General features: G+C 36.8%; 1 protein-coding gene across 1 annotated transcript; it reads right to left on the bottom strand.

Annotated features, from left to right (window-relative positions):
* Window positions 1-377: 377 nt before the first annotated feature.
* On the bottom strand, window positions 378-8,262 carry LOC113448765 (vomeronasal type-2 receptor 26-like). Its single transcript, XM_087916461.1, has 5 exons — window positions 7,978-8,262; window positions 6,192-7,040; window positions 4,455-4,679; window positions 3,421-3,547; window positions 378-1,276 (listed from the first exon to the last, which is right to left on the bottom strand). Exons 1-5 carry the CDS (start codon window positions 8,233-8,235, stop codon window positions 378-380), a joined length of 2,358 nt encoding a protein of 785 aa, XP_087772587.1. The 5' UTR covers window positions 8,236-8,262.
* Window positions 8,263-11,032: the final 2,770 nt, after the last annotated feature.

Genomic DNA, 11,032 nt, shown 5'->3' on the forward strand with positions numbered 1-11,032 from the left:
TAGTGAGTCAGATGGATAGAGAATCAGCACAAATCATTTTTAAAGTAACATTATATGTACAGGTTTCAAACATCCAGAAATACTGAATTTAACAAATCCAACCAATCCAAAAGTGATACCTTATGATACTGTGTTAAATACATGTTTACTTCAAATTCCTTAGAATAAGAAAAGGGATTGAAATTAAAAATCTTATACATTCAAAATAAGAAAGGGTTAGGTTAAATTAATGGTTGAAAATATAGCAGCCTGAACATTTCTTTTGGAATGGATGCCCATAATAAATCTCAGTAAACATAGTAATCCTCCATAAATCCTCTTTTGACAGAAACAACTATGTCAGCAATTTTTCCTAGCAAGAAAAACCACATGTGTCATTAATTTCTCTTTCTGAGTTGCTCCCTGTGGTTGAGGTCAGGCCTAAACACAATGATGTAGCATTTTGGCAGGAATATACATCCCAGTAATGCAGCACTGGAGGACAAGATGGAGAAGACCTCCACAGCTACCATGGCTTTTCCTTTTGTACTCAGATAGGCTGGAAAGAAGGAAATCCAAACACTGCAAAAAGCCAACATGCTGAAGGTGATGAACTTGGCTTCATTAAAGCTGTCAGGTAATTTACGGGCAAGGAAAGCCACAATAAAGCTGGCAATGGCCAAGATACCCATATAGCCCAAGACACAGTAGAAGAAGGAAGATGATCCCTCATTGCACTGTAAAACCATTTCTTGAATCTCGGAGTGCATGTCCAACTCAGGGAATGGGGGAGATGTTAACAACCAAAGAATACAAAGACACACTTGGAAGAGAGAACAGGAAAGGACAATACAAAAAGCCAATCTTCTCCCCAACCATTTCCTCATCTGAGATCCTGGTCTAGTTGCCATGAAAGCCACAACTACAGTGATGGTTTTTGACAGTACACTAGAAATGGCTACTGAGAAGGTGATGCCAAAAGTTGGTTGTCGGAGAAGGCAGGTCACTTTGCCAGGTTGGCTGAGGAATAACAAAGCAGAAAGAAAACCAAGTTGAAGAGAGACAAGCAGGGTGTAGGTGAGGGGCCAGTTGTTGGCTTTGACAATGGGAGTATCCATGTGCTTAATAAAAGTTCCAAGTACCCAAGATGTCAAGAAGAAGAAACAAAGAGCTGCGGAGACTAAACTAACTCCTAAGGTTTCTTTGAAATGTAGAAAGACTACTGGTTTCAGGATACATCCTTTCTTTTTTTTATTTGGATAATGATCTTGTGAACATTCAAAACAGTCATCCATATCTGGAAAAAAAAGTCAAGACATTTTTCATTTCTGTATTCCATAGCAACAGGCTAACAGTCTTTCTTTTCTAATGGACAAAGCTGTGGTGGCTGACAGGTCTGTTATACCAGGTTTGTGCAAGAGATACTTGAGCATTACATTTAGTACAGACAATGAGTGTAGTTCATTGCTAAGAAGGCCAACTTTCAATCATATCATTCCAGTCAAAGTGACAAAGATCACAACATTTGACAGGCATAAATTCTACTTTTGTATCAGCAAATCGTGTTTCACTTTATAGTAATAGCACTTAAACTTATATAGTGCTTTGCAGTATTTTTACAGCCCTCTCTAAACTGTTTACAGAGTTGGCATATTGTCCCCAACAATCTGGGTTTTTTATTGACATCAGAATGATGGAAGGTTGAGGCAACTTGATCTAGTCAGGATCAAACTCCTGGCAGTGAGCTGAGTTAGCCTGCTATATTTCATTCTAACTACTGCATCACACAACTCCTAATCATAATCTGGTTGGTTGCCAACTGTTATTCCATTTTGAGTTCATGCCACATATTACCAATTGGATCATATTTTTATGAAAATATATTTTTTCCTCAATTTTATCATTTAGGATTGGCATAAATGAAGAGAATAGTAATTATTATTGCCATTTATTGGCATAAATGAAGGGAAGAGCCATGGTGGCGCAGTGGTTAAAATGCAGTACTGCAGGATAACTCACTGCTCACTCCAGAAGTTCAATTCTGAATGGGTCAAGGTTAATTCAGCCTTCCATCCTTTCAAAGTTGGTAAAATGAGAACCCAAATTATTGGGGGCACTATGCTGGCTCTGTAAACCACTTAGAGATAGCTGTAAAACACTATAAAGTGGTATATAAGTCTAAGTGCTATTGCTATTCTTTGAAATGAATTTTTTCAACACTTTCAAATTTATTACAATATAGCCAATGTAGGGTTTCCCATTTTCTCAAAACATAGAAAAAATAACTGTGGTGATGGATATATAACAAGAGAATGAGAAGTGCGGACTTTGAGGTGCAAACAATATAATTCATTTAAACCTGTTTAGCTTTCCTGTTTCCTAAAGAGTGAGTAAACTAAGAAAAGATCAGCAATTTTATTTGAAAAAAAAAGGTAGGATCCAAGAAACATAAATAGACATTCATTATTTAAATTTTAATCAGAAGTTAAAATTTGATTTTAATGCTTTATTTGGCAAAAAAGAAAAAAAATGATAAAGAATTTGAAATAAGTCAGTGCCCATAAACTCCAATGGTATGTTCACATTTTTTGTAAGAAGAAATTACTTTGCTGTTGTGATTTCTAGCATCCTTTTTCCTTAATTCTGAGTCTACTCTATGTCATTGACTGATCTTCTCTCATTCATATATTTATTAGGTCAGACATTGCATAGCTGGATTTATAGTGAGTAGGTTGTCATCTCAAGCAATTTGGCTCAGCATATAATCTTGGAAATATTAGGAATCAGTATCTGTTATTGAAAATTCCTATATTCACATAGCACTCAAAGGTAATTAAAGCAATGGATGACCATCAGTATTCTCAATATTTAATATTATTACATGAAAACTGAAAATTGCAGAGACAAAAACACCATTGCAAAAAAAAGTAGAATTGTGAATATTAGCTCCTGTTCCTCTTCATTCTCCTAATCTTCCTCCTTTCCCCCTCCCCCTCCCCTCTCCCCCACCCCTCTCCCCACCCCCTCCTTTCAGTGGTAAAATAAAATTTATATCTATCTATCTACCTCCCTCCCTCCCTATCTATATCTATCTCTCTATCTAACTTTTAATCTATCTCTATCTAATTTATCATCTATCTATCTATCTATCTATCTATCTATCTATCTATCTATCTATCCTATTATCTTTCTGTCTGTCTGTCTATCTATCTATCTTATCTATCTGTATCATTTATCCATCTATCCCCAGTGGAATAATAATTGCAGGGTTTCCATAAACAAATTTGAGAATGAGCTAAAAATATATCTCATTAAATATTGGTAAAAGTTTTAATTATACAAATACACATCCAGGATGTTACATTTCTTTGAACTGTATATAATGAATGGTTAATTAATGAAAAATTAATGGTATAATAAAAATATATATTGTGGAAATACCAGTTTGATTTGAAATCTTTGCTTCTGGGCATGGAACACAATCATAACAACAGAATGCTCTCCCTTCAGCCCTTTTCTTCCAATAACCTGGGGAACAAGGGTTATTACAGAGAGAAACAGGCAGAAGCTAGAGAGATAGATGTAGATATGAAAGCATATAGATTAGACAATGGAAATTATCTAAATTGGATTATATGAATAATATTTGATATTATTAATATTTAGAGGAGGGGTTGTAGAAATTCCTGAAATCATAGGGACAAGAACAAAAGAAGAAGAAATTGCAACTCTGAATAATAACTACTGTTAATATAAATGAAGGGTTACCTAGTGAAATAAAATATGGTGGTCCTTCCTTCCTTCCTTCCTTCCTTCCTTCCTTCCTTCCTTCCTTCCTTCCTTCCTTCCTTCCTTCCTTCCTTCTTTCTTTCTTTCTTTCTCTCTCTCTCTCTCTCTCTCTCTCTCTCTCTTTCTCTCTCTCTCTCTCTTTTCTTTCCATCTCTCTAGCACAGTGCACAATAATTCATAGATATCTTTTATTTACAGACAAGAGATTTTGATCCATGTGAATAGACTATGAACACCTTCCAAAATTAGTGCAATTAGTACTATACAATTCAAAAGAATTGCATTCATTGAAGCCTATATAATAAAAAAATGGAAAAAAAAGATTTTTTTGTAGGCATGAAAAATATATCAGCAAAATATATTTCCTTTAGCCTTTCTTCTCCCTTCTCCAATGTCTTCCACCACCCCCTCTTTTTCTCTCATCTATTTCTATGTATGTATGCATCTATCTATCTATCTATCTATCTATCTATCTATCTATCTATCTATCTATCTATCTATCTACCATCTATCTATCATCTACAGCATTGTTACATAATATGGATTTTCTGTAGACCATTGCAGAAGTTCAGTTTCTAATTACATTTGAAAAAAAATGATGGGAGACCTATTCTGAAAATAATACAACTTCATGAGAACATTTTATGAGGGGATGTATTCCTTTGTAGATGAACATGTTTTCATACCTGATTAAAACCAGGGTGCCAAAAGATTCTGTTCTCAATCATAACTTCTTTTCCTTTTGGAGCATCGGGGTGTAACATTCCAACTTTAACTCTCTGAAAGGATCTATTTGGGAAAGTGATCATGTTGATGATGTCAAAGCCACCTGGACCTTCTCTGCTGTCTTTAAAGAAGACTCTTTCTCCAGCTGAGTTGTTAAAAGAAACCTCTTGAAGAAAATTGTGCAGCTACTTGAAGGAGGATAGGAAAAACATTTCTTGGTTTGAAATATAGAAGAAGGAAATGTCCACCCACAAAGAATGATTAATAACTGAGATGTGGAACTCACTTTTGTTTTATTAATCAATTATGACAAATTCTAACCAAACTCAGCATTTCTCCTGCAATATCATTTCATAGAAATATAATATATCTCTATTACCAAAAATAGTATGATAGTATGATGAGTCCTAGGTCTCCCATCTAACAATCCTGTCTTGAATAAATTGCAAAAAGCTAATAAAAGTGAAATGTCCACATTTTAGAAAAGTTTTTTTTGTTTTGAGAGGGGAGCACAAAAAAAGATATCCTGCCTTCAGGCACAATGCAATTGAATCCTTTATTTTTACAGATTAACAGAGTTGGAAGGGACCTTGTAGGTCATCTAGTCCAACCCCCTGCCCAAGCAGGAGACCCTACACCATTTCTGATAAATGGCAGTCCAATCTCTTCTTAAAAGTTTCAAGTAATGAAGCTCCCACAATTTCTGAAGTCAACTTCTGTTCCATTGGTTGATTGTTCTCACTGTCAGAAAATGTCTCCTTATTTCCAGGTTGAATCTCTCCTTGTTCAGTTTCCATCCATTATTCCTTGTCTGGCCTTCAGGTGGTTTGGAAAATAGCTTGATCCCCTCCTCTTTGGGGCAGCCCCTCAAATATTGGAATTCTGCTATCATGCCTCTCCTGGTCCTTTTCTTCACTAAACTAGTTAGATCCGTGATGACGAACCTATGGCATGCCTGCCACAGGTGGCACAGAGAGCCATTTGTGTGGGCACATAAGCCCCAGCCAAACTTACCTGCACTGCACATTCATGTGACTCCCAGCTGATTTTCAGCCCATTTGAGGCCTTTATTGGCCTCCCAGAGGCTCAAGGTAAGCCTCTGTAGCCTTTGGAGGCTGAAAACAGGCCCGTTTCATCATTTCCCATATTTCTGGAAATACAGGAAGTGATGAAATGGGCCTGATTTTTGGCCTGCAAAGGCTGCAGAGGCTTCCCTTGAGCCTCTGGGAGGCCGAAAAAGGCCTCAAATGGGTCAAAAATCATCTGGGAGCTGCATGCATGCGCAGTGCAGGTAAAGTGGTGGTGGTGGGTTCTGCACATGCATGTGCAGGGGGCACATTGCACTGTGGGTGCTGGCATGCACACACGCAATCACACATGCATGTGCTTTCAGCACACCACAACAAAAAGTTTCACCATCACTGAGCCAGATCCTTTGTGAAACCAGGCTGGGTAAATTTATAAGATTGACCAATTCAATGTGGAGATGAAACAGTTATTTATGGAATGAAAATTGATACATAAATTCCATTGCTAGGCTAAAACTGACAAAGAGGTTATTTGTGTCCATACTCTTTTATTTTAGAACATAGAATAACCTCTGACACTAATAGCTTTGTTGCCTCTCTATAAGTGACCATAGGATAAATAAGCTATGATGACTGAAACACAAGATAGGTATGGCACAGAATGATTACCTGCCAAGGTTGCATATCCAGAAATTCAACCCTTTGAATTTCTCTTGGTAAGGATTTTGATTGTATTGCCGCATGCAAAGAATATGCCACTGCATAAACAGCATTGTAGATACTGTAGCTTTGGCCAGTCATCTGAAATTCAAACAGAGGGGCAGGCAAATTCTCCAAATTCTCTTCCCCACTACAAGTTTCATTGATCAAAGATGGTAAGTCTGCCTTTGAAAGCAGACAGTTAAACAACTGTTGCCAAACTTCTTGAAGAAATCCATTTTTGTGGGTTGAAGGTTTGATGACTTGAAGAAATTCTTTGAAGCCTTGAACTTCTCTTGAATGCACTGTAAAGGAAAGAGCCCCATGGAACAACTGGAGATCCCAACCCCTCTGAAATCCTGTCAATATGAAATCAATCGGATTCATCAGGATCCAAACCTTCCTAAACAATGCAATCTCTTTATTTTCAGGATCATGTAGAACCACGACAGTTCTGAGCCACACTATTGTGAATGAGTCTCCATAAACAAGAAAAGCATTTGCTTTCTGATCTATCAATTTATTAGAAATGCTTGTGAATAAAACAAATAATTCTTGGAAGTATTCCAAGTTGATACGTTCTGGAAGTTTTTGTGTGAAAGCTAAACAGATCCCATTCTCTGAAAGCAATGGATACAGTTTCTGCAAAAAATGTTCTCCCTTTGTTTCAAAAGCAAAGACTCCAATCCATGTCCATCCAAAATGGAGGAAAAGTTGTATAACTCCAAAGTATTGATAGTCCTCATTTGGGACCATCCAGTAAACTGAAGATAACTTAATAGGTTGGAACTCTTCTTGGGAAAAAGAACCATAGGTCAACTAAAAGAAAAGAAAAAAAGGAAGAAAAAGAAAGGCATAAAGCAAGGAAGGAAGGAAGGAAAAGAAAGAAAAGAAAAGGGAATATACAGTAATGGAAGGAAAGTTATTATTTATTAGAATAAAGAAAGAGTTTCAGAAAGCACATCCTCATGAACAGCTGGATATTTTCTCACTACCCCAATATGTCAATTCTACCCACCCTAAAAATTATTGTTGGATAACACTCTGTCCAACTCTGCAGTAGATATAATAAAATACTTAAGAATGAAAGACTATGCATGAAATTCTTGAAGAAAAGAAAGTGTCAAGCATGTTCTCCTTTACTGCAATTATTATAGTGATCTCCAAAAGTATCACATAGCCCCAATCCTTCCAGGCAAATCGAATTATTATTATCAGACACAAACTGAGACATAACGAAGAGAGTTAATCACTAAATCTTGGGTGCTAATTATATCACAATGTTACTTGCATGCATCAAATAAGTTTAATTTGTTGTGTAATGTTTGTTTTAGATTTTCTGATCTATCATCATAATTCATTTTTTGTTGATTGGATTACCTTGAGTGAATTGTGGGCAAAATAGCAATAGTACTTAGACTTACATACTGCTTCACACAGTGCTTTGCAGCCTTCTCTACATAAGTGGTTTACAGAGTCAGCATAATGCCCCCAACAATCTGCATCCTCATTTTATCAAACTTGGAAAGATGGAAGGCTTCATTAACCTTGAGCCAGTGAAGATTGAACCTCTGGCAGTCAGTAGAATTATACCGCAGTACAGCATTCTAACCACTATGCCACCACAGAAAATGTAGAAGGGACAGTAAAGTGGATTTAATGGACATCTTGCAGAAAGGCACTGAAAAATAATCATCTCTGATATTCATTAAAAAAAGAAGTCAAAGTTTCTCTTTCAGCCTCGTGCAAAAATTACCTGTGGAATCTTGAAGATATTTATAGTTTGTGTCATGTAGGATGAAGTCGGAGCATCCAATCCTCCAATGATGGCCATGAGATTCTTCTGGCTATCACATTTGTAGTTAGGAACAAATTCCTGGGATTTGAAAAGCAGGTCCAGAGTGGTGCGATAGGTCATCCTTGTGTTGTGGTAACTGTCATGGATGTGGAACCCAAGAGTGACGTTAGGTAAGATCTGGGAGTCCTCGTTGATCTCCTTTACAGCAAAGGCCATGGCAAGGACATGCTGGTAGAATTTAGTTATTACACTGCCAATGATTTAAATACTCCAGTTGAAAAAAGATACTTCATCCTTTTTATAAAGTAGCATTATTTTTATATGATTAACAAATAATGTTATCCTTGTTGGAAGTATGAATAATTCTAAAATATTCAATAACTTGTACAGAGTTGAAATATACTTTTCAGACAGTGTTTTCATGTTTTTCAACAATGGTATATTATATCAAATAAATGACTGCCTTTTTTGCAAACTTCCACATTTATTTTTATTAGTTTACTAAAAAATAGAATATGACCATGTCCATGTATTTGTTTGTTTGTTTATTCAATTATTATAGTTGCTCATTAAAAAGCAGTGAACAATCATAAAAAACAATTAGTTAATTTAAGCTAACTAAATGTTCTTCAAAAACATCTTCCACCGAAATTTCATACATTTTGCGATGAATACTAGTAATGTAATAGAATAAAATGTAAAGAAAATCATTTCTTCCCTCACAACCAAAACAACAGAATAACAGGGACAGGGAAGGCACCTTGGAGGTCTCCTAGTCCAACCCCCTGCTCAAGCAGGAGACCCTATGCCATGGCAGACTAATTGCTGTCCAGTATCTTAAAAGCCTCCCGTAATGAAGCACCCACACCTTCTGAAGGCAAGCCACTCCAAAGGCTATTTTTTCTCACTATTAGGAAATTTTTTCCTTAGTTCTAGGTTGCTTTTCTCCTTGATTAGTTTCCATCCCTTGTTTCTTCTTCTGCCTTCAAGTGTTTTGGAGAATGGTTTTACCTCTTCTTCTCTGTCAAATATGGCTATCATGTCATCCCTAGTCCTTTTCACTAGACTAGACATACCCAATTCCTGCAACTGTTCTTCATATGTTTTAACCTCCAGGCCCCTGATTATCTTTGTTGCTCTTTTCTGCACTCTTTTCAGAGTGCAGGAAAGATATATTTGAAACACAAAGCAGCCAGAAACCACATATATCTGAAATACAAAGAAGTCATAGATTTTATACAAAACCTTTCATTTATGCTCAAAATGCTTTTACTCCTTTAAGCATTTGGGGGTGGGGATTGTGTTTAAGATTATAAACTTCATGGGAAGAAAAAAAAATCCTTACATTGGTAAATCATACTGTATTAGAGATGGATGTCCCTTAAATTCAATTTCATATAAATGGTAGAAAAATTGAGACATCATCCCACCAATGATAATGTTGCCAGGCTGGAACCACTCTTGTGGAACAAGGAAAGCATCACTTGCAGGGCAGCTCTGGACAATTTGTTTGTGACCCCAAAATATCAGAAGGAACAACATTTTGACTCTTTAGTTATGGTAAAATTGTCTGTCTCTTTTATCAGATCCATAGGAAAGTAATCCAATGTTCATCCAATGATTGAGCTAAGGTTTGTATCTGACAATTCACCTCATGATAAAATCCATCACTATCTATTTGAGATCCATGGTGAGTGCAAATTCATACTTTGGCTAACACTAGGATATGTAAAGTCTTTCTGGCAGGAAGAAAAGGTAGAAAGGACTATATAGCAATGAATCCAACTGGCTCCCCCCTCCCCTTATCCCTCTCTCCCTGTGGTTCAAGAGATAATGAATAAGTAAACAGATGCTTGCATCTTGATTGTTGTTGAATTTTAACATGCTTTTGCTCAGCAAGTCTGGCCCTAAAAATATTGTGATTCCTATAGGAAATAATTATTTTGTTATTGGTGAGATAATAAGTGTCTGGTGGTTTAATATTGAGTAGAAGCCAATAAAAATAAAAATAAAGGAGAATGATGATAAAAATTGGCTTCATTGTTCAAATTCAAAGTTTCTTACAATGGAGCAGGACTCCCATTTACCAGGTAAAATGAACAACCATTTAATAGAGGAAACTCTTTTTTACCTGTTAAGGAATGCCTATTAAACCACATAGCCATTTGAAGGAGAACTTCATCCACATTTTCAGGGAGAGAATGCTAATGTGAATCCACAGCAATACTAACATCATGGAATAAAAACAGGGCTTCAAAAATTTCAGCAACCAGTTCTCTACCTGGTTGCTGGTGGGTGTGACCATGGTGGGCATGGCCTAGTTGGCCTCCTGGACCATCATGGCAAGGGGCTGTTTTTGCCCTCCCCAGGCTCTGGAAGCTTTCCTCAAGTCTCTGGGAGGGCCCCAGAGGCCAGAAATGGACCCGTTTCTGCCCTTCTGGAACTTCTGGGAGGCCCATTTTTTGCCCTCTCTGAGCTTCCACATAGGCCCTGTACTTACCTGGCATCCAAAATGGGCCGTGTGGGGACTCCTGAGGTGGAAGAGGTGGGGTGGGCAGAGCCAGCCAGGGATGGGATTTGTGTGTTCACCAAACTGTGCATAATTTTAGCTAGAGGATCACATCATGGTTTTATTATTTTTACAAATAACTCAAGGCATTGAACTTATCTAACACACTTTCTTCTCCCTATTCCCCCCCCCCAAATAATGACCTTCTGAGGTAGGTTGGCCTGAGAGAGAAGGATTATCATAAAATCACCCAGTTGGTTAAAGTGAGATTTGAATTCATGATCTCCTGCTTTCTATCATGGTGTGGTATTTTATTAGACATTTTGTTAGCATAATGGAAAGGGTCTCATCCGAAAGACTAGTGGAAGACACACCTAAATCAAACCAAATTAAATCAAAATTTATTATGGTCAATGGTCAACATATATTTCTCATAGGATGGGTTAGAAGGAAGACTACATTTTATATAGTGCCCCCATATTTGAATATTATTAAAATTGAATG

Source organism: Pseudonaja textilis, chromosome Z (genome assembly GCF_049901715.1).
Source record: "Pseudonaja textilis isolate UNSWEBS1 chromosome Z, rPseTex1.2, whole genome shotgun sequence".
NCBI lineage: Eukaryota > Metazoa > Chordata > Lepidosauria > Squamata > Elapidae > Pseudonaja > Pseudonaja textilis.

Bases quoted from the DNA above. Each gene is read 5' to 3' on its own strand.
- LOC113448765 (XM_087916461.1), bottom strand. From the start codon at position 8,235: ATGGCCTTTGCTGTAAAGGAGATCAACGAGGACTCCCAGATCTTACCT. The intron at 4,680-6,191 runs GTAATCATTCTG...TCCTTCAAGTAG, and splicing joins TGGATATGCAACCTTGGCAG to CTGCACAATTTTCTTCAAGA. The intron at 3,548-4,454 runs GTATGAAAACAT...CTATCTCTCTAG, and splicing joins GGCACCCTGGTTTTAATCAG to CTTCTGCCTGTTTCTCTCTG.